Here is a 21,274-nt window from a genome sequence, read left to right as displayed (position 1 = left end):
GCAAGTTAGGAATGGTTTCCCGAAGCATCCCTCGTGCTGGGCTAGAGAGTCTTTCTCCTGGCAAGGAGGGCTCACTGGCCTTATTCCCCGGCTCTGCAGCCGTCATAAGTTTCTCTTCTCAGGATACACTCATTCTCTCTCTCATCTTGACAACAGCCTATGCCAAGAGGCATAGCAGGTGGTGAAACAGACTCCCATGTCGGATACACAGTGACAAATCGAATACCTAGCGCCCAGGATATCCAAAGAGTATCCAATCCAGATTCTTGAATATATAAACGTCGTGGGCAGAGGAGACCAAGTGTCCGCCAAGATTCCTCCTTCCCCTGCATACGTTAGTCCCTAGACAGTGGCCTTTCACCCAGGGCCAATGCATCGAGGTGGGACATCATGACTATTTCTCACCACCTGAAACACGAGCAGAAGTGATGCACATCGCTTCTGGGCAAAGGTGATGAGGAAGTGAGTATCTCCACCCTCTCTTTCCCATCTGCTAACTAGATCCAGAGCATTTCAAAGCCCCAGGAGTAATAAGACACAAAAGAAAGAAATCTCGCAACCCTCCCACCCAGCAGGAACATCTATATCATCCAGCTGCTAGAGGAGTAAGACTCAGACCAGGTCAGGGAAATTCTGAGATTTGATAGAGCAGGTAAGCATTTAGTTCCTAACTTTTACACTAGATTTGTATAGGGCAAGGCAATAAGATGGGGCAGGTTTATCAAGCGTGGGATTGCAGGACTGCATGACACAGAAAACAAACAGGTCTTCTGCAGACAGGTACAACGTGTTATGTACACCTCTCATGGAGCTTAATGTGCTTTAAAAAAAAAAAAAAGGAAGAAGGTGGAGGGAACAACGTTGGGGCTCTGAACAGCAGGCTGGGTCAGGGAGGCACGTGATGGTGGCAGCCTCTTCCGGTCTCTGTACCCTGACTTATTTCTGGAGAGGGAATAGTCAGGGTCCTCCTAATTCCAGTAAGGTGCCACACAATAAAATACTAGAGTATCACACCAACTTGGGGAAGACATAATTACCAATTCCATTTGCCGAGTTATTTCGTTATTTCTCATTTCTCCCACCCTGTGATGATTCAACTAGATGGATCTCTCGTTCCCAACATGAACAAAAGAAAAACAGTGGAAAACCTATACTCTAGAAATCTCCTCACTTCATTTTTCTATTTTTAGGAATATATAATGTACCATCACTCGTTATGTTCTGTTTTGGTTTGTTTTTAAACCATTTCTATTTGGGCTCTTTGAGGTTCTACCTAATAGCTTACATTCCACTGACTGGTAGAGAAAACTCTCTTCTCAAAAACAGTAACTCAGTTACCACACAGGATACATCCTAAGCCCAGATGGAACAGAAAAAGATGCCCAGGTGTAACCAGTATGGGATATCTAAATATAATTACCTTGGCTGGAGGCAGAACTTACATCAAATTCCAACAGGTTTTTATATAATGGATCCCACTGATCCTTAAATAGCGTGTGAGGAGAGTACGAGGAACAGTGAGCGTGTACAGGTACCTGAGAAACCTGGGCCACAGGATTTCAGTGCCTCCAGAGACGTTAAATGTCAACACCTTCCAGACCGTTCCTCTGATCTTCTCTCCCCTCGTGACTCTGAAATACGTTCCAAACCTCCTCAGCCACAAACCTGGTCCTCTCGATGCTGATCAGCAGGGCCCACTCAGCATTACTGAGCATGTGTCTGTGCACTCCGGACTTGAAAAACACAAACATGCAGAGCCCTGTTCTGAGGGACCGTCCCGGGGATTAGTATCACATTAATGCTAATCCTGCAGCTGGTCTGGCCAGAGAATTCCCACCCTGGAACTCTGAATAGGCAGCTTATGTTTTCCAGAAGTGGCATGAATAATCGAAAGAGCCAAGCCTACCTACCTAATTATGGCCCAAAACAAACCAATCGGCTACCTAAAGCCAACCCCAACCCACTGGAGGCGATGGGTTAATAACCCCACTTCTCCGTTCTGCGGTGGCCCTTCAGTTCCCACTGTCACCAAGGTGTCACCTAATTAAGCACTGCACACAAATTAAAATCAAAGGCCAGTTAGGATCCAGAGTATACCCAAACTAAGGAAGCACTTGCATTCCCGTGTATGGGGTAAGATGCAAGAGTTCAAATGTCTAATTCTTATAATACACCTATAGTTCGCTTCAAGGGGATTAAAATCTCAAATTCAGAGGCAGCTCCAACTAGAAATACAAACCCAAACATGCAGTTTTCAAAGAGCCACCAGATCACATATAATCCTAATGCCTCCATCCACCCACAGCCCCTGGCATTTGTAAATTTTAAACGAGGCTAATCTAATGTGGAAATTCACTGTGCAGACTTTCCTGCTATACAACAAGGTCTGCACAAAATTTACATAACTGACTCTTTCCCTTCCCTGCTGCTCTAGGTCACAGTGTACTTGTGTTAATGGCTCCTATGCTAATTACTAGCCAACCTCCAACAGTTTGAAGAGCACTTCCAAAAATTTCAATGGAATAATTATAGTTAAATTTCCCACTACTCAGTGGTGCCCTCGCCAGCAAACTTTTCCCTCATAAATGTCCTTCTGTTTCTACTCAAAATGGGCTTTCTCCTTACATGACATTAATAGTACCAGTTTCCTCTATCATGTTAGTAATAATTCATTGTCTAGTCTTACATTTGAGATTTTCAAAGCTAAGAGAAAGTAGGGTGGGACACAAATTTTCTCCAGACTACATCAGACTAATTTTCCCCCACTGTCATCTATACGGATGTTTCTTTAGAAGGGTAGGGTCAATAACAGGGACAAGCTAGAAGAATACAGTAAGGAGGAAAGCAAAATGCTGACCCAGCTTCTCTCTACTACCCTCTGATGTGCACAGTCAGAGCTGACCTAATGTGGTGACATGTCTTCCTCAAGGTCCCTTCCACTATTTTCCTCAACGACCCCATTTACTTCTTCCAACTTTTCCTTTCATCTTGCAACCAGATTCCCTGGAGCATTCAACTTCACGGTCAAACCAAAGTGGATATCCTTAGTACACCACAGTAAGAGTTAACCCGTTACAGAAGACAAGACCTCCAATTCTCAAGCTAACCCCGCAGCCTGGTGGTGCAAAGAAAAAAGAGGTGGGGTTTCTTTGCTCTCCTCCACAATTGCTGCCCAATGTTAGGCCTTCTGGCCAATGAACATACGGTAACCTGTACAACTTCTCCCCAAAAATGAGTTGTCACAAACAAGAGCATGCCGCTTCTTCAAGACAACCTGTGTCCTCTGTTTAGGTTATAATAGCTAAAATGTTCCAAAGGCAATGAATATATATAATAGATAAAGAAGCTAATTAAATTATTCACATGACCCTCTTTCTGATTCTCTGCTAGGCAGCACACAACTTCCCTTTCCGTCATTAGTTCCAGAGCCTTCTGTCCTTGAACACAGAGATTTGAGAATGACCTCTTAGGACAGGAAATTAAGTGACTTACCATTTATCGAGCACCTGTTAGGTCCATGACCAGTTATGGGCCGTGTATATATAGGACTTCATTAAATGCTAATAGCTCTGTGAGGTAAGCTCTGCTTACATGTTGCAGAAGTAGAACTCAAACCCAGGACTGCCTGATTCCTCCTCTGCCATGCAGCCCGCAGCGGGATTCAAAGCCTGAAAACTTCTTTCAAAGCCACCCCCCAGTGCAAGTGGACCACAGGATTCAAACTATCCTGAAGCATTCTTCATTTCGGTCTCACTTGCCTTCACGTTTGTTACGGTCCCCAAAAATCTACTCTATTTACACCCTCAGAAGGAACATCCAAAGACAAATTTATTTAGGCCAGCTAACGAAAGATCTCCTCGAGATGGCCTGGAAGTCTACCCTCACAAGAGACTTGCCTTTCTCCAGGCTAAAGGTCACACAAGGTACAAATTTAGAGCTTTGAACAGCCATCTGCTGATGCATCTGGAAAACAAAGGGAGGAGACAGGAAAAGGACAGGAGGCAGCCAAGTCCCTTCAGATGTCTCACTGGGCTGTGTGTGTGTTTCCTGGTGCATCCTTAGAACAAGACTGTAAATTGACATGGGTGTGTCAGACCTTAAGAAAACTGGCATGATTCTCTCATGACGCTTCCGCTCCACTTTGAATCACTGCAAAATCAGAAAATGATTGAATCATGATGTCAAGCTTTAACACGCTCCATCAACACTGGCAATACCAGAACACAAGTACAGTGGAGACGAAGATGGATTCATCTCTGGCTCCTTAAAAAATGCAACCTCTGGTCCCGATTTAAGAGAGAAAACTGCATGGTCAGCATAGGACTGACTACCCACTTTCCTTCTACACAGATATTAGCCAAATACTGATAACATACAATCGCATAAACCATATCTCATCACATTTCATACAGAGAGTAAGAGAATCTTGTCTCAAAATATAGAACACCGCTCAGACGGAAAATGTTCAGATTTCATCTTAAAGCAGACACATGGCACAGGTACTTCTACTATTCAGCTGAAGATCTGCAAGTTCTATGAAATGTTAACACAAATTATGGCACCTGAAGCTAAAAATGGTAACTCTGATGTTTACATGACTAAGTCACAATCATGCTGGTTTCAAAAACATGTTGCTCGCTCACTTCCCAACGGCTAGAATGGAATATGTTTCACTCCATACTATGATCCATAAAAAAATCAATCTTTCTTCCTTTGCTGAAAAGCGGAGCCTCTTAGATTAACTGCGCACATCGAATAAGTTGGTAGACAAAACACATTTCAAACTTTCAATTACTGAGAGACTGATAAGTAATCCTACATTAACTCAATTCTTCCTAAGTCTACTTTTCAAACCAATATCTCAACTGAATCTTACAGTGAGCTAGAAAGGAAGGTTCCCTCCTCCATTTTTGGATGAAGCCAACAGAGAACTACTACTCAAGGAGATCATTTAAACCAGTAGGTTCCTAAAGGTGTTATTTTCTTCTTCATGTGATAAAGAAAATAACAATTGACCTTAAAAGAGTCAGTATTTTCCAGATCTCTACAGAAAGCAGCAAATCACCAGCTGAGCATTTAACCCCAAAGTCACTCTGCCCTTTGTAAAGCAAAACACAATCTTTCAAAACAGGGACAAAATAGTCTCAGAAATGCACTTTTAACCATGAAAAGGGAAAAATAAAGTTGTTATAATCTCAGGATCTGCTCAAATTAATCCTGAATAAATTCCAAATCAACATTTTAAAGAAAAAGGAGGGATTCACAGAGGCAAAAGGTATATACTTGTCTTGCAGTGTCCATGTCTTCAGCCAACCCCATAGACCTAGGCTCTACGCCATCTAGAAGACCTAGGCTCTACACGATTTAAATGACTTGAGTAAAACGCATTCAGCACCATGTTCATTTAGCCTTAATGGAACATAAGCAAGAAGTAAGAGGCTGAGCACACACTAGTGCACGCCAGCAAAGGGGGGCCATTCACCAAGAAACAAAGACGTACATGGCCCAGAGATCGAAAGCAGACTAATAGAAGAACACGTTTCCTAAACTCAGTCACATTACAATCTCTCAACCTCCACATGGACAATGAACACCACTGCACTCTGTAAGTGAGAGGATAATTGTTTGATAAAATTAATATTATAAAAATCCTCAAGTATCCAACTGCTCAGAGTACACATCTACTGCCACATTTTTTTTAATGAATTGTCACGGGCATTTTGTTGTTTCTTTATTGCGGGGGTCGGGGGGGCCAACAAGTCTACATGGGAGGGGCAGAAGGAGCCAAAGAGAGAGAATCTTAAGCAGGTTCCATGTCCAGCACAGGAGCCTGAGGTGGGGCTCCATCTCACGACCCTGAGATCATGACCTTGGCCTAAATCAAGAGTCAGATGCTTAACTGACTGAACCACCTTGGTGCCTCTGGTGCCAACTTTTTTAAGTTCAAGACAAAGAGGCAGATGCATTATATGCATGGAATTACTGAGATGAATGAAAAAGATGGAGGGGCTCCTGACTGGCACAGGTGGTAGAGCACACTGAGTCTTCATATTGGGGTCATGAGTTCGAGTCCCATGTGGGACACAGAGATTACTTAAAAATTTAAAAAAAAAAAAAAAAGATGGAGACTATTTGATCCAAAAATCTTCATTTCACAAAGAAGAAAACTTTGGCATAGAAATTTCAACCTGTTTAATAATGTAACATTCACGCCCTCAGGAGCAAGAATAGGTCTTGGATTCCTACCATCCTGTGTGAAATCAGACATAAGTCTGGTAAGATGAACTTCTAAAACCTTGGATATTAAAAGTGGAAGAATTCCACCAAAATCTAAGGCAACCTGAAGACAGGTATCACAAAGAGCATTAGAGGGGACAGAAACACGAGAAGTGGACCATTTAAGGGATGTGTTAAACACCAACCACACCAGTCGGGCAGCAGTGCTAGGCTGTGAGTTAGCAACGGCTGGCAAACTGAACTATGAAACCTTCAGTCTTTTGTTTGTCCCTTCAAATTTCAATAAAGTCTCTATCTCTGAAAGGGTGTAGGGAAGAAAAATGAAGCGCTCCAGGCAGGACACCACTGCCAATTCATGCTCCAGTTCTCACAGGAGGCCCCAAACCAGACTCCGATAAGGGAGCAGGAGTTCACATGCAATTTAAGGCAGGGGCATCAGCCCAAGAGGGCACAACCCCACAGGTGCACGTGTGCGTGGACACTGCACACAGACATAGGCTTTAAGCATTTTCATGCAACAGTGACAGGTAAACCTCCAGACAGAGCAATCAGACATTGCTAGAATGTATATGGCATGCTGTAAGAACTAGAAACAATTTCACTCCCACAACTTGAATTATTGCCATCCAAAGTCACTAACGATTTAAGAGCAATAAGCACATTATAGAATTATAAAACACTAAATTTAGTTAAAATACAAAGTTTTCTATAAATTCTTGTTTCCAAGTACTAGAAATTTTTCTTCATAACACACTGTACAACAGTCCCCTAAAAAAGAAAAATGGTATCATTTCAGAAAAGTTCTGAAAACAGAATTTGCAGAGTTGGCCCCTACCGTATACTCGGTGCATGTGGAGTTAAAGGACAAGGTCTTAAATGACAGAGATGGGATTACTTAGAAGATACAACAAGTATCAAATGGAAAATATGTTACAAATGAAAAGAAAAACACTGCAGTTTAATAAGACCTATTTCTATGACATTTTAAACTTTAAATTAAACCATAACAGATTACTACTGCTGCCCCTTTGTTTCCATGATAAATTTATACACAAAGTAACTGTGACTTGTGATCTGCTTACTTTTTGTCCCTTACTCATTTAAACCACGAACTTCTGTAACAGCAGGAACCAAGCCTCTGATCTACTATGGTCTTCGTGACCACTGAACATGGAACCTAACACAGAGGAGTCACTTAAAAAAAAAAAAATGGAATGATCATTTTTGGGGGGGATGAACATTTTACCAAACAACTGGCAAACATTTTTCCAATTTGACAAAATGCAAAGTTGGCAAGAACAAGGGGAAAAAAGTACTGTCACATACCAATAGTAATGTACATCAGGACCTCTTAAGGAGTCATGTGCCAACATGGCAATACAGTAAGACCTTTTAAAAGTAAAGGCAAGTTTCCATTATGCACTATTTCACTATTAGGTGGAAAAGCCAAGGGACAGCACAGTACATTCGCTGTAATCCTACTTGGTTCTGCTTTGAAGGCAGTGAGTCCTTGCTCTGTACAGAGAGTAAGCTCCTATGTGTCCACACCACTCAATGCCACCAGGAGTTCATCCATAGAGTGACCCACGTACAACCCACATACCCAATCTCAGGGGCCCTGTTTGAATACATAGCGAATTCTGGAAAGATTTACAAAAGCACTTCACAGAGAGTACCTGGAATGGTTATACTGGGGAATGGAACAGACATTCTGAAAAGAAGACTGATTTTTCACTTCTACCTTTTCAATGTATTTTCACTTCATGCATTTCAGTCTCCTTTCTAGGAGGGATTTTTTTTTTTTTTTAAGATTTTATTTATTTATTTGCCAGAGAGAGAGCGCGAGCACAGCAGGGGGAGTGGCAAGCAGAGGCAGAGGGAGAAGCAGGCTCCCCACGAAGTGGGGTGCCTGATGCAAGCTCGATCCCAGAACCCTGGGATCATGACCCGAGCTGAAGGCAGGTGCTTAACCGACTGAGTCACACAGGCACCCCTAGGAGAGATGTTACGTTGCTGGAAGGAAGGAAGGAAGGAAGGAAGGAAGGGAGGGAGGGAGGGAGGGAGGGAGGGAGGGTGGGTATAGAAGGTAAAACAACAACAAATGATTTTAAACTAACTTCTCCCTGATTGTCTTTACTCTTCTGAATAACAACTTTTAGGAGTCAGTGGTTAGAGCACTGGTTTTCATTTTACGCTTATTTGGGGCTTAATCAGGATCATTTCCTGTTCCAAATCATTCCAACATCACACCGGGAGAAACAAACCAGGTTGGCATGATGCCCCCCTACGGGGTAGGAACACGTCCACGGAGGGATTGGAACACACGACCCCAGGTCCATGATCACACAGGCACCCAGCCAGAGGGTCAGCAGGCCCGGGGCACCCTGGACGCCACGAGGGCTGGACTTCCGTTTCCTCACATGGCTCAGCTGTGCTTAAACATCTACTTTCTTACAAATACCTTCTAGCTTTCTTCGAGTTTCTAAATGAACAGGTGAGGAACTCAACCTTCAAGTCCATTTTCATAGGGTGGTTCAAACTGACGCTAGCAATAGGCTCCACACAGCCTCTCTGAAGCTCTCCAGCAGCGAGCGTATGTAAAATAGGTCATTGCTCTTCAACTTCTTCGTGTTTTCTAAGAAAGACACACGTCAGCCTCAGCTGCCCATCAGAATCATCTGGGGAGCTTTAAAAAGAAAATTCCCCACTACCCTCGTCCACACCTCAGACCAGTGACATCAGAACCACTGCATCTCCACGGACGATCCCAGAACGCACTTCACGTCAAGGCTGGGTACGCATTCATCCTGTTGTTTGATGAATTATACTCAGAGGGTACAGCAACACGGCCTTTGGAGCTAAATGGGAATAAAACAAGTGATACAAGACTGAAAGGCGGCTCGTCTGTGTCTCTGTGGCTGCGCCTGCCGGTGCCACCAGGTCTTCCAAATATACAAGCCGCCTGCTGGGCTGTTATTGCTGATACCTACAGCTATGCTGTAGGAAATGGATGCATTTCAGCCACAGACCACCGCGCAAATAAATACCCTCTGACTCACATAACTCAAGGTCCACTGTGACTTCCAACACCCTGAACTGCTCTTCCCTACTCCCTTCCTCCCCACCTCCCATCTGCATTTATTCAGATGCCAGAACTCTTCAATTATTTTCCACAGTGGCAATAAGGTCGATAAAAAACGCCATCATTCTGGAAACAACAGGCCTCTCGCATACATCTCCCGTAATGTATAACCAAATGCTAATTGAGGCCTGTCCAACCTGTGAAGTTGGACGCTCCTCCAACAAAACAGTGCTAGGAAGCCTTGCTACCCTGTGCATTCTACTCAAAGATCACACGGTTTGTTTCTTGGAATGCTCATTCCAGAGAGATGGGGTGGGAGACAGCATCACTTGGAGACTGCCAAGAAATATTCATTGGAAACACATGGAAAACCACAAAGGGCACTGCCTTAACTTACTTCAGCCTAAGCGGGGATTCGTATCTCTTCCCCATGTTACAGACCCCACCTAACTGGAGCTCAGCTCAAGATGTGATGGCAGGGGCATGTTTCAGAATAAAACACCTGGTGTAAATGTGACTGTTAAACTCTCATTGGTTCTGGCACTTCAGGAGCGAGCACTTTGGTTATTTTCCTTCAGTTACAATGAAGGAGTATAATTAGTACAAATACAAGAAGGATTCCTTATCATTCATTGTTTGGTTTTGGTTTTTGTTTGGAAATTAAGCCCAGGAATTTAAGAGTTGTCAGAAAAATATGTAATAAATAAAATGTTTAAAGAACTGTCATTCGTAGAGATTTTACCAACATTTCCGACACATGCACTGGGAATCCACAAGCCCAACTTCACGTTCATCAACAGCCCAGAACAGAGGGGGACTGTGTATCTGCTTTAGCCCCAGGGGCTTTGTCTCCAAGCCCACCTCTGAAGCAGCACATGGCACATCTACACAGGAAGAGAGCACAGGCCTGTGTCCTTGGCTTTAGAGCAAGGTTCCATTTTGGATTTTCAGGATGCAGAAGGAGCAGGAAATTAAGCAGTGGGGCACCTGGGTTGCTCAGTAGGTTAAGCTTCTGCCTTTGGCTCAGGTCATGATCCCGGGGTCCTGGGATTGAGCCCCACATCAGGCTCTCTGCTCCGCGGAGAGCCTGCTTCCCCTTCTCTCTCTGCCTGCCTCTCTGCATACTTGTGATCTGTCAAATAAATAAATAAAATCTTTAAAAAAAAAAAAAAAGAAAGAAAGAAAGAAAGAAAATTAAGCAGGAAAATGAGCTGTTCATCTTCTCTAACCCCTTATTGAACTTTGCAAAATGGACTAAACCATTCTAGGCTTCAAGCCTACATATATAAAATGAGCAGGTTGTGCTTGATGTGCTTACAGCTTCTTTCAGCCTCAAAACCTCTTCTAATTCACAACTAGAAAAAAGAAAAAAAAAAGACACCTGAAAGGTTGAAAGTGAATAAACATTAGAGACTCAAGCACTCTCACAAACACGTCTTTGATCAACATTCTCTGTGGGTGTCTGACGGATGCATGTTATACCAAACACCGTAGGAGACAAAAAGGAACAGTCAGATTCCTGACCTCCACAAATTCGGGAAGATACCTAACAAATGTAAATATTAACACACACACGTATGTGAAGCAGTTAGGTTATAGAGCAACCCAGCAGGAGACCATGTGACAGAGTGAGTGGTATACACACAAAGGTAGGTCTGTGAGAATCAAGTAGTAGAAATGGCAGTGAACGGTCTGGGGTAGGAATGTGGCAGGAGGAAATAATTATGAGACTCCCCAGTACCAGAAACAATAACCAGCCCTTTAGTTTCATCTCCTTTAAACCACACATCAATCCGTGAGATACCTAACACCACCACAGAAGTAAAAGAACATGAGGGCTCCTCACAGTCAACGGCATGACCATGACTATGTGCTTCACAAAGCTAAGGAAGGCGCTACCAGAAACTGCACCCCTGTAGGGACAAATGCTAAGAAAGTCTCTTAAACTGAACACCTGACCCATTCTATTTGCCAAAGAATGTCCCTAAATAAATGATGGACAAAAACTTGGAGCAATTTCATTCATGGGCAAAATCAAAAGGTCAAAACCTGGAGCCTCAGCCCTGAATGCCCAACAAAGTTACCCATCGCTCAATCCCTATCTTGGGTAAAGAGTTCTTCCATGCTTCTGAATCCTCCCTCTTCTGGTTCCCAAAGTTCAGTTCTGCTGCTCCATGGGTCAAGCAAAGACTTAACATCTGGGACTTAAAGATCGTTGCCAACATCAGATCATAATGTGGTTCTAGCAGAAACACACCCTCTGAGAGCAACAAGGAGAGCAGAGGGCCAACCATCCCCATCTTTGTTTTTTTTCAGATAGGGAAGTCTCAGGATAGGGAGATAGGGAGATAGGGAATCCTGACTCCAAAGCCACACTACACTGCCGCTGAGCCAATAACACGGCATCCCACCGCTCTCTGCACAGAGGCTGCCCAAACAAGAGAGGGCTGTCCACCAAGTCAAGTCACCCTCAGTTAATCTATCTTCACAAGTAACACATGGCTAAGCCTGACACCTAGTCCCCAACTCCAACAGAAAGAAGCTGATTAATGCAAGTCAGAGAAGCTACATCATAAACTCATTAGACAAGGAAAAACGGTTTTATTACATGTGTTCTCAGCATCTACCATTCAACAGAAGTGCCCAAATACTGTTGTTGTTGTTGAATTTAGAAAGCTAATCAATATAAATTATTAAAGGCATATGTTCTCATTTGTCTCAGTCAGTAGAGATCCTATGTCTGAATGTTGCTTTTAAAGTCTGTATTCTAAAACAAATCCACACAAGCTGATGCAAGAAAGAAAAAAAGCAGTGGAGTTTCAAGTTTAGCAACTTTCCAATTTTTAATACATGAGAACAGTTCTGACAGATTGCCCTACATTCCACATACTATCAGATTCCCTCTTGGCCATCTTCCTGTGATCTTTAATAAGTTCAGATGCCTTCACTGGATGAAAATCTGCCAGAAGCAAGATAAGGGCCATACCCAGCAGAATAAAGAGAACCCGAAAAAAATAAAATAAAATGAAGCCAGCATATCTGAAATAAGTACATAAATCAATTACTGAACCTCAAATATATTAATCATGAAGAGCCAAGTTTTCCTCCCACTAAATCCACTAATTAATATTCACTAAACATAAATATGAACACATATCCGGAGGGGGTCTCCTCACTTGTACTACCTCAATATTTCTACAACTTTCCTGCACCCTAAGGACAGAAAGGAATAATATGCAAAAAGTAGAGTGGCAATTTTCCCCTTTGAGGCTACAATGGAATTACTGTCACGGTTGGCATTTTCCAGATTCCCCATTTCCAAAGAAAGTTCTGGTGGGCAGCCGAGCTGGGCTTGCCTCCCCAGAATTCTAGTGCCCTGAGAGAATAAGAGGCTATCTCCCTAACCAGGACAAGGTCCCAGGCTTCAAAGTACACAAGGTTAATGGGCAGACCCCCAAAAAGCCATAATCTAACTATGTACCAGACAATAAGAATGGGGCCAGGCTAAGGACAGGACACAGGGCAGTGAACTGGGCCCAGTTGCTGTCACAGATCCTTTCAGGCCAGGCTTCCCAGATCCTTGCTGAGAATCTTTTGACAGGAACACAGCTCCCATCCTCTCCCTCCACAACACACACCCCTCTCAGGTAAGGGACCTCTAGCCCAACACTCTGCTTCTTTGGTGTCTGGTATACAAACTGAAGTATGTCCAGGAAAGCATGTTCTGCTTCCTAGAATTCCAAGGCAAAAGGGAGAGTGAACGGAGCACTGAGTCCTGGATGACAGGTTACGTGCTATGTAGACCACCAGGATGGACTCCATCAGACCTTATGTGACACTTTACTAAGGCATCTGAGAGCAGGGCCTGACTCAAGGCTCTCTTTCCCACAGGTTACTAGCTTATTTCTTCTGACTCCTTCCACACCTCCAGCTAACTACTGCTTCCCTCACTCTTTCAGTTCCCTTGGGTGCTTTACAACACTTAGAGTAACACGTTCTGATTCCTGAGGCCACCACTCCTAGCACTGTGACACCGGTCACAACATTTAACTTCTCTGGATCTATTTCCTCATCTGCAAAATATAAACACTAAGAGTACCTATCTCAAAGACTGTTAGGAGAAATCCATGAATTGAAGGAATTAATCTTCACAAAGCACTTAGAACAGTGTCTGACATGGTGAACACTATATTCAATGTTTGATAAAATTAAAACATCAATTTTGGGGGGGTGGGAGGTTGGGGGAACCAGGTGGTGGGTATTAGAGAGGGCACGGATTGCATGGAGCACAGGGTGTGGTGCAAAAACAATGAATACTGTTATGTTGAAAATTTAAAAAAAAAAAAGAAATGAAATAAAATAAATTAAAAAAACATCAATTTTTAAAATGCTTTCTTCCTTTTCATAATCAGCTAAAAATAAATAAATAAATAAATAAAAAACCTGACAGCAAATCAGAGGATAATGCCACAAAAGGCAGCTTAAAATATAAACGTAGTGATCCGAAGGGGCACATGCACCCGAATGTTTATAGCAGCAATGTCCACAATAGCCAAACTATGGAAAGAACCTAGATGTCCATCAACAGATGAATGGATAAAGAAGATGTGGTATATATACACAATGGAATACTATGCAGCCATCAAAAGAAATGAAATCTTGCCATCTCCGATGACGTGGATGGAACTAGAGGGTATTATGCTTAGCGAATTAAGTCAATCGGAGAAAGACAACTATCATATGATCTCCCTGATATGAGGAAGTGGAGATCCAATGTGGGGGGCTTGGGAGATAGGAAAAGAATAAATGAAACAAGATGGGATCGGCAGGGAGACAAATCATAAGAGACTCTTAATCTCACAAAACAAACTGAGGGTGACTGGGGGGAGGGGGGTAGGGAGAGGGTGGTGGGGTTATAGACATTGGGGAGGATATGTGCTATGATGAGTGCTGTGAAGTGTGTAAACCTGGCAATTCACAGACCTATACCCCTGGGGCTAATTATACATTATATGTTTATTAAAAAAATTTAAAACTTATTAAAAAAAATTTTTTAAAGGCAGCTTAAAGTTTGGGACAGAGTAAAGTCTTGGGGGCAACAGAAATGTTCTAAAAATTAGACTGTGGGGACAGTGGCACAATTCTGTAAATCTACTAAAAAACCACTGACTCATCCAAATGAGTTGTGGCATAAATAATACCTCAATGAAGTATTAAAAAAAAAAAAAAAGAATTGAGACAACCACCTATCAACCTAACTAAATCAATTATGTCATCACCAGAATGAAAGTTAAAATTCCAAGCAAGGACAGGGTGAGAATCCAGGACACAAACCCTGGCACGTCTTCCTGGTATGTCATCCCAGGGCATCAGAAACACAGGTGATTTCCTCACACTGGGGTATCCATGACTTAACTGGCAAAACAGGGGAACAAGAGAATGCTTAGGAAGCTTATGGTTTCTGGGAAGAATGTTTCACATAGGCACAGAACAGTTTGAGCACCTGTGACTAAGAAAACATGCCTTGACAGGAAAGCCCTTTCCCTGAATTTCTTAAACCTATTCCCCTAAACATGGGAGGCAGCACAGCGTAACTTAACCAGCTCAGGATTTCTGAGGTTTCCAAAGCAAATGTGATTTCAAACCCAACCTGTATGGCCTAGAACAGCTTCATCAGACCTATCCAAGCCAGTTTCCTCATCAGTAAAACCAGCCATCTTGTAGGCGTTACTAAGGAATGGAGACAGCAAGTGTCCAGCACCTAGCATCAGGGACACGGTAGACGCTCCAACACAGCAGCACAGTATTATTAGTGATTATGTTATAATTCTATTTAAACACAATAAAATGTAAACAAAGCTATCACAGTGCAAACTAATGAGGCAACTCAGAAGCCTGTTCTTTTATCCACAGTTACATGATTCCTACCACATCGATCCCCGGGACTATCTCTCTGTATATGTATACTCAGTACAAAGGGAATGAGCTCCTTGGCAGCTGAGGTTCTACAACAGGAAAGCACGCTCTCACAAGAGAGTTGAGTCCTCTTGCATTTCTAGAAGTTTCTTGCTGAATTCAAGGTCCTTTGGTAAGCATTTGGAGGTAACCCTATGAGGAAGAGTCGAGGGAGTCTGCCCCTACCAACTCTTTACTCTTGGCCATGTTTGTGGAATTCACAAACTGAGTGACCACTCCTATGTGTGCCCCTTTGTAGGGCCAGGGGGCGGACACCTATATTTCAGAATCATGTCAGAGTTTCCCAGACACCTTAGCACTGACCTGTAACTTTAACCTGTCCAGAAAAAGGAAGAAAACGCGTTTGTTCTCTAACTGAAGTACCTCACATTACTGGCTTTGGGATTAGGCAAACCCCCAGAAGGTCTATAATAGTCCAATCATTTATTTTTCAAACTCTGAAGTCATTCATTCAACTCTGAGGTCTTCAGAGCCAAAGACTTTCATGGGAGCTTTGCAGTTCCAAGGAATCCCAAGAAATCCCAATCCCAAGGAATCCCAATCCCAAGGAATGCCCAAACAGGAAAGGAGTTGAGAACAGGACTCTTTCGTTTCAGTCTTACTATCTGACCTACTAGTAACAATGCTTACAGTATTTTACATTCTAGAATGTTCCCCCCTATGTGATGCATCTACCCGCTACTGACAAACCTGGCAGAACCACCAATCATCCGACAGAAGACATCTCAGGCAAATAACAGGCAAACCCAAGTCTGGAATCCAAGTCTCCTGTTGCTGGTCTTGTACTCTTTGGGCCTCTACAGCTGAGACGCCGGGTGGAACCTGGTCAAGTTCCTTTCACTGTGGGGGGGGGGGGGGGTGTTTCCCTAAGAATCTATACAGAAGCACTATCATCACGGAAGCCACCCCCTGTAACCCCACTGTGGAGCTGAATTCCACAGACATGGATCAAGTCCTTGGGGTCCATTCCATTCACTCTTCTCTCTGCTCTCGTCTGCAAATCTCAACCCAGTCACCTGGAAGGACTAGGCAGCTCAGAGCTGACTTTGTCTGGCTGGAAATTTCTAGACTCAGCGACAGCTGGTCAGCTCCTTCCTCAAACACAGATGAGCTCACCACTGATGCCCGATAGTCCAGGCTGGGTGTGGTCCTGGTCACCTCTGCCTTATAGGACAAGCATCCATGCTCGGAGAGGGGCCTGATTAATGGTTGGGTTATTGCTTTGTGTTTTGTTTTTTTGGGTAATACTCAGAAATAGATGCTTCTTTCCAAAACTACAAGTTAAAAAGTAGTCCGTAGGAAAGGGGTATGGATGTTTTCTTTACTAGGATTCTAAATAATATTCAGCTCAGCCTTTGCATCATGTTTACCAATGAAGCGCCATAGGAAACAGGTTTCAATCAGCTCTACCAAGAGTCCATGTTGCTTGCAAGCAATCTCTGTAGCTTCTGAAAGTTTCTAGAATTTTTGGTGACTAAATTAGTCTTCGCACAAAGCATTCATTTTTGTTCGACTCTTCTCTTTTAAATACTCTGGTGTTTAGTGACCATCTCTCTTAATGGGATATTCTAAGATTCTTTTTCAAAGTCTTTGTTTAATCACTGCCTTAGCATTCTGGTTAAATTGGGCTTTTAACAAACTGGCCTGCAGGGGACATGTTTTTAAATTATTCTCAAGCTTTCCCTACCTCTTCAAAGTTTTCCCAAACTACTTAAAAGCCTCTCAGCCTGGAGGAAAGGATGATAAATTAGATGATTCTGCAAGGTCTCGGTTGCCTGGAGGGGCCTTCATCTAATCCACTTTGTCTAACCAGAAACTTGCCTCATAAGAACCAGACTCATTCTCATGTTGTATACTTTGAACACATGTGTTCACTGTAAAGTTCCTCAGAGATCCAAAATGGGCATAGGAAGCCCTACGGTTTCCTCCTAGGGTATCCTCAAAGGCATGGACACACTCTTTTTCTGTCCTTTTCTTGTCTACAGCAAAGGCCACATTTGCCTTCTTGGTTCAAATTTCGTTTCTTCACACAAGTGGCAACTTCAATATGGATCCCAGAAAGATACAATTAAACAGTCATTCTTGGGCACCTGGGTGGCTCAGTAGATTAAGCGTCTGCCCCTTGATTTCCCCTCAGGTCATGATCTCAAGGTCCTGGGATCGAGCCCCAATTAGGGTTCTGTGCTCAGTGGGGAGTCTGTTTGAGGAGTCTCTCTCTCACTCTCTCTCTTTCTCCCCCTCTGCCCCTTCTTCCACCTAAACTCACATGTGTTCTCTCTCTCTCAAATCTTTAAAAAAAAAAAAAAAAAGTCATTCTAAAAGCAAGGATGTAAAATGAAAAGTATGCTGTTTATACATATTTTTAAAATCTAGGCACACATGCAATTCACAATCACAATGAGATCATTTCACACCCATCAGGAGGGTTATTACTTAAAAAAAAAAAAAAGAAAAGAAAAAAAAACGGAAAATAACAAGTGTTGACAAGGACAGGGAGAAATCAGAACCCTGGGCACTGCTGATGAGAACAGAAATTGGTGCAGCCACTGTGCAACATTAATCACAGAACTACCAGGGGACCCAGCAATTCCATTTGTAAGTGTGTTTCAAGAGCTGAAAGTAGGACCACAGACCCTTGTTCACCCATGTTTACAACAGCATTATTCACAATACCAAAAGGCAGAAACACCCCCAAATGTTTATCAACAGATGAACAAAATGTGGTACACACATACAATGGAATATTCTTTAGCCTTTCAGAAACATGCAATTCTGAAATAATCTAAAACACAGATAAACCTTGAAGACTTGGTGCTCAGTGAAACAAGCCAGAAACAAGAGGATACACTGTAGGACTCCACTCCTGTGAGGTGCTCAGTAAGAGGCAAATTCTCAGTCTCTTAGTCTTCTCGTGTAGACTGAGGTGGAACAGAGGTGGCCAGGGGCTGCTGGGCAGGGACTTGGGGAGGAGGTGTTGCTGCCAGGGTGGAGATTTTCAGTCTGAGAAGATTGTGTCCTAGAGATGGATAGTAGTGATGATGGAACAACACTGGGAATGTACCAAATGCCATTGAGCAGTACACCTAAAAATGGTAACCTTTTTTGTATATTTCACCACAATTAAAAAAAATAATGTGGCAAAAATTTTCAACCCTCGTAAGTTAGGAGAAAGGAAATTACCAGGTGAGAGGTTAATAGAACAATGGGTGACTTTTCCAGGTTCCAACTGTTCCAAGAGCTGCTATAACTTTTAAAGTCGGTGCATTTACCCCACACTCACTAGTGCACAAAGAAACACATGGGGCAGGTAAGAATAACAGTCAGGGTCGGTGAGATTTTAGCACTAACTCAGTGAAGCACACTGAAGGCCAGTTATTAGGTCAGGGCAGCCGAAGTAGATGGGAACAGAGCAAAGGAGAAGATATCTTATAGGCTCGCCTGTTTTTCTCCTTCTCCTGTTTTGTCTTGAAAGCCAGCCCCTCGGTCCTAAGCCCCAAGGCCCTGACTATCTTGGATATATGTGCACAGATCACAGGAACACCTGTGTATGCACACATCTGACACCCACAATGCCCTAGACCATTGCGTAAAACCTTCTTGGCCCACCATCGGCATGCAGCACTGACCAACAGCAAGGATGTTCCCCTGCCCTGGAAGTCTAACAAGTCAGCAGATTTAGCTGACAGAAAGCCAAGGGATTTTCTGTGTACAGCAATGTCATTCACAGAACTCCCCAACTCTCATGGGTAAGCCATAACCTTCATGTCTTTTTTTTTAATTTGAGACTACAAACCCAAGTTCAACACAAACCTCAAGGAGTCACCTCTCCATCACTGGTCCCCAAGGGCAGAAAAGGGACATGTATCATCTGGATTCCACACAGACTCACATTTTTTTTTAATAAAGATTTTATTTAAAACACAGAGAGAGAGAGAGAGAAAGAGAGAGAGAGAGAGAGAAGCAGAATCCCTGCTGAGCAAAAAACCTGATGAGGGGTTCTATCCCAGGCCCTGAGATCATGACCTGAGCTGAAGGCAGATGCTTAATCAACTAAGCCACCCAGGCACCCCTAAGCTCACGTATTTTCTATTTAACTTAAGGAGCCTAGCACATGTCAGATTTGCCTATGCTACCTTATGTTTGTTCAGGTGACGTTACACTCCCCAGTGAGACTAGGAAAATAAACAGCAATGTAAAAACCAACACACAGAATGGGAATTCCTACACATACCCACAGAGGACAACCTATACCTGAATCACATTATTTCAAGTCCTTTTAAATGCAGACTCCCAATCTGGGAGACAGTGGGGGACTCTTTCGCTACATCCATGAAACATTCACCCATGCTAATAACCACAGGCTGTTCTAATTAATTACCTGAGATACCACAGATTTCAGAATTTTTTTATGTTGCTTTTTTTTTTTTTTTAATTCTGTTAGCTTCCTTGACCCACTTTTTCACGCCTTGGCTGTAACACTTGAGAAATTAAAATTTATCCCAATAGGATATAATTAAATGTTAAATATAGCAACTAAAATCTAATTTCATTGAAAGTCTCCTTTCGGAGGTGCCCCGGTGTTGGTTTGGCTAGAAGTCAGCATGGACAACTCTGGATTCAGGCACTTCCAACCACGCTACATTTGTAAAGGGTGCAGCTGAGAGAGGGGAAGAAGCACCCCCCACCTGGATCTGATTGTGACTTTGGTCTTCCTCTCCAACTATTTGAAGACCTAGGCGATTTCATAGCAGCTTTGCCTAACATCTAGCCCACTCCCTAGCAGGAGGGCTCAATCATGGTGCGGTTTCTTACAGAAATTAGAAAATGGGTCTATTCCCCTATGAAAGTTGCAGACAAAATACTAATCACTGGCTACTGTCACTAGCCACTATCTTGCTTTGAAAAAAGAAATGAACGTCACTCCTCCAAGGCAATTCCAGAAATGCGTTAAGTACCCTGAACGTCCTTCTCTCCTCCACCATCCCTCTTCAGCCCTCACAAGATCCTGAGAAGAGAACAGCTCACCCTCTTCTACGGTTACCTAAGAAACAATCTCAGCAGTGCCTCTGAGCCCCGAGCAGTGTATCTATACAACAATCCCTCCACTTACTAGTCTCTCAAGAGTTTTCTTCCATCCACGCTTGGCAGATGCTCCAATAAGTAGGGTTTTTCCAACACCCTGGGAAGTGAACACTGACCATCCATTTCCCGCACTCCAAATTCCAGACCAGCTGGGAGCCCCACGAAGGGGCATCTGAATTCAGGGCTTGCATCTGTCTGGATAAAGGCACTGCTACTGTTGCCCCTGGTGACCACACTCACTTTGGCAGAAGAAGCTGTGGTAAATATTTCCCTGGAGAGTCAATTCACATCCACCCCGTGCCTTTGTGCAAGGAAACAACTTCTTGCTAATTTATCTTGAGAAAAATCTTCTCTGAAAGTTTACAATGCTTCAAGGCAGCCGTCACTCTCTCGCTTCTGACTTCTATTACTTATCATGGAGCTCCAAACTGGCTCAAACCAGAACAAACCTCAATGTCCTTGGAGAAGCTACCAACTCACAGCAGAGTTAAGAGCAGGGAAAGAGATTCTCTGATACTCAATATTCGTTAGTGGCTTCAGGGCTCCACCACCCACCTCAGAAATAAATTAAAGTTAGCAAGCTGTACCAGAGGGATGCCTGAATACTGAGTTGCCCGACTAGAAAAAACCTACCAGGAAAAAATGCACAAAACACACTTGTAGGGTGACTCAGTTTTTCAAACTGCTTTTAGGAACCAGTATGTAACTTCAGCCCCACAACAAGCCTGTGGAATAAGCTGAGTGTTATCCCTACCCCACAGGTAAAAGAAGTAATGCAGGGGCATCTGGGTGGCCAAGTCAGTTACGTGTCTGCCTTCAGCTCAGGTGGTGATCCCAGGGTCCTGGATCCAGCCCCGCATTGGGCTCCCTGCTACCTGCCGCTCCCCATTTGTGCTC

General features: G+C 43.2%; 1 protein-coding gene across 15 annotated transcripts in view; it reads right to left on the bottom strand.

The window, feature by feature from the left end:
• The window catches only part of FMNL2 (formin like 2), a 317,058-nt gene that overhangs the window by 220,115 nt on the left and 75,669 nt on the right, over positions 1-21,274 (bottom strand). For 10 of the 15 annotated variants that reach the window (XM_032857807.1, XM_032857803.1, XM_032857818.1 and 7 more), the window contains exon 1: positions 20,406-20,564. The exons of the other annotated variants lie outside the window; for them this stretch is intronic. In XM_032857807.1, the coding sequence (XP_032713698.1) occupies positions 20,406-20,549 (144 nt within the window). In that variant the 5' untranslated portion in view covers positions 20,550-20,564. Of the gene's footprint in view, positions 1-20,405; positions 20,565-21,274 lie in introns of those variants that run through there. 15 annotated transcript variants of the gene reach the window in all.

This window comes from Lontra canadensis, unplaced genomic scaffold (assembly GCF_010015895.1).
Source record: "Lontra canadensis isolate GAN:19392208 unplaced genomic scaffold, GSC_riverotter_1.0 scaffold13, whole genome shotgun sequence".
NCBI lineage: Eukaryota > Metazoa > Chordata > Mammalia > Carnivora > Mustelidae > Lontra > Lontra canadensis.
This window is presented reverse-complemented; position numbering and strand designations above follow the sequence as displayed.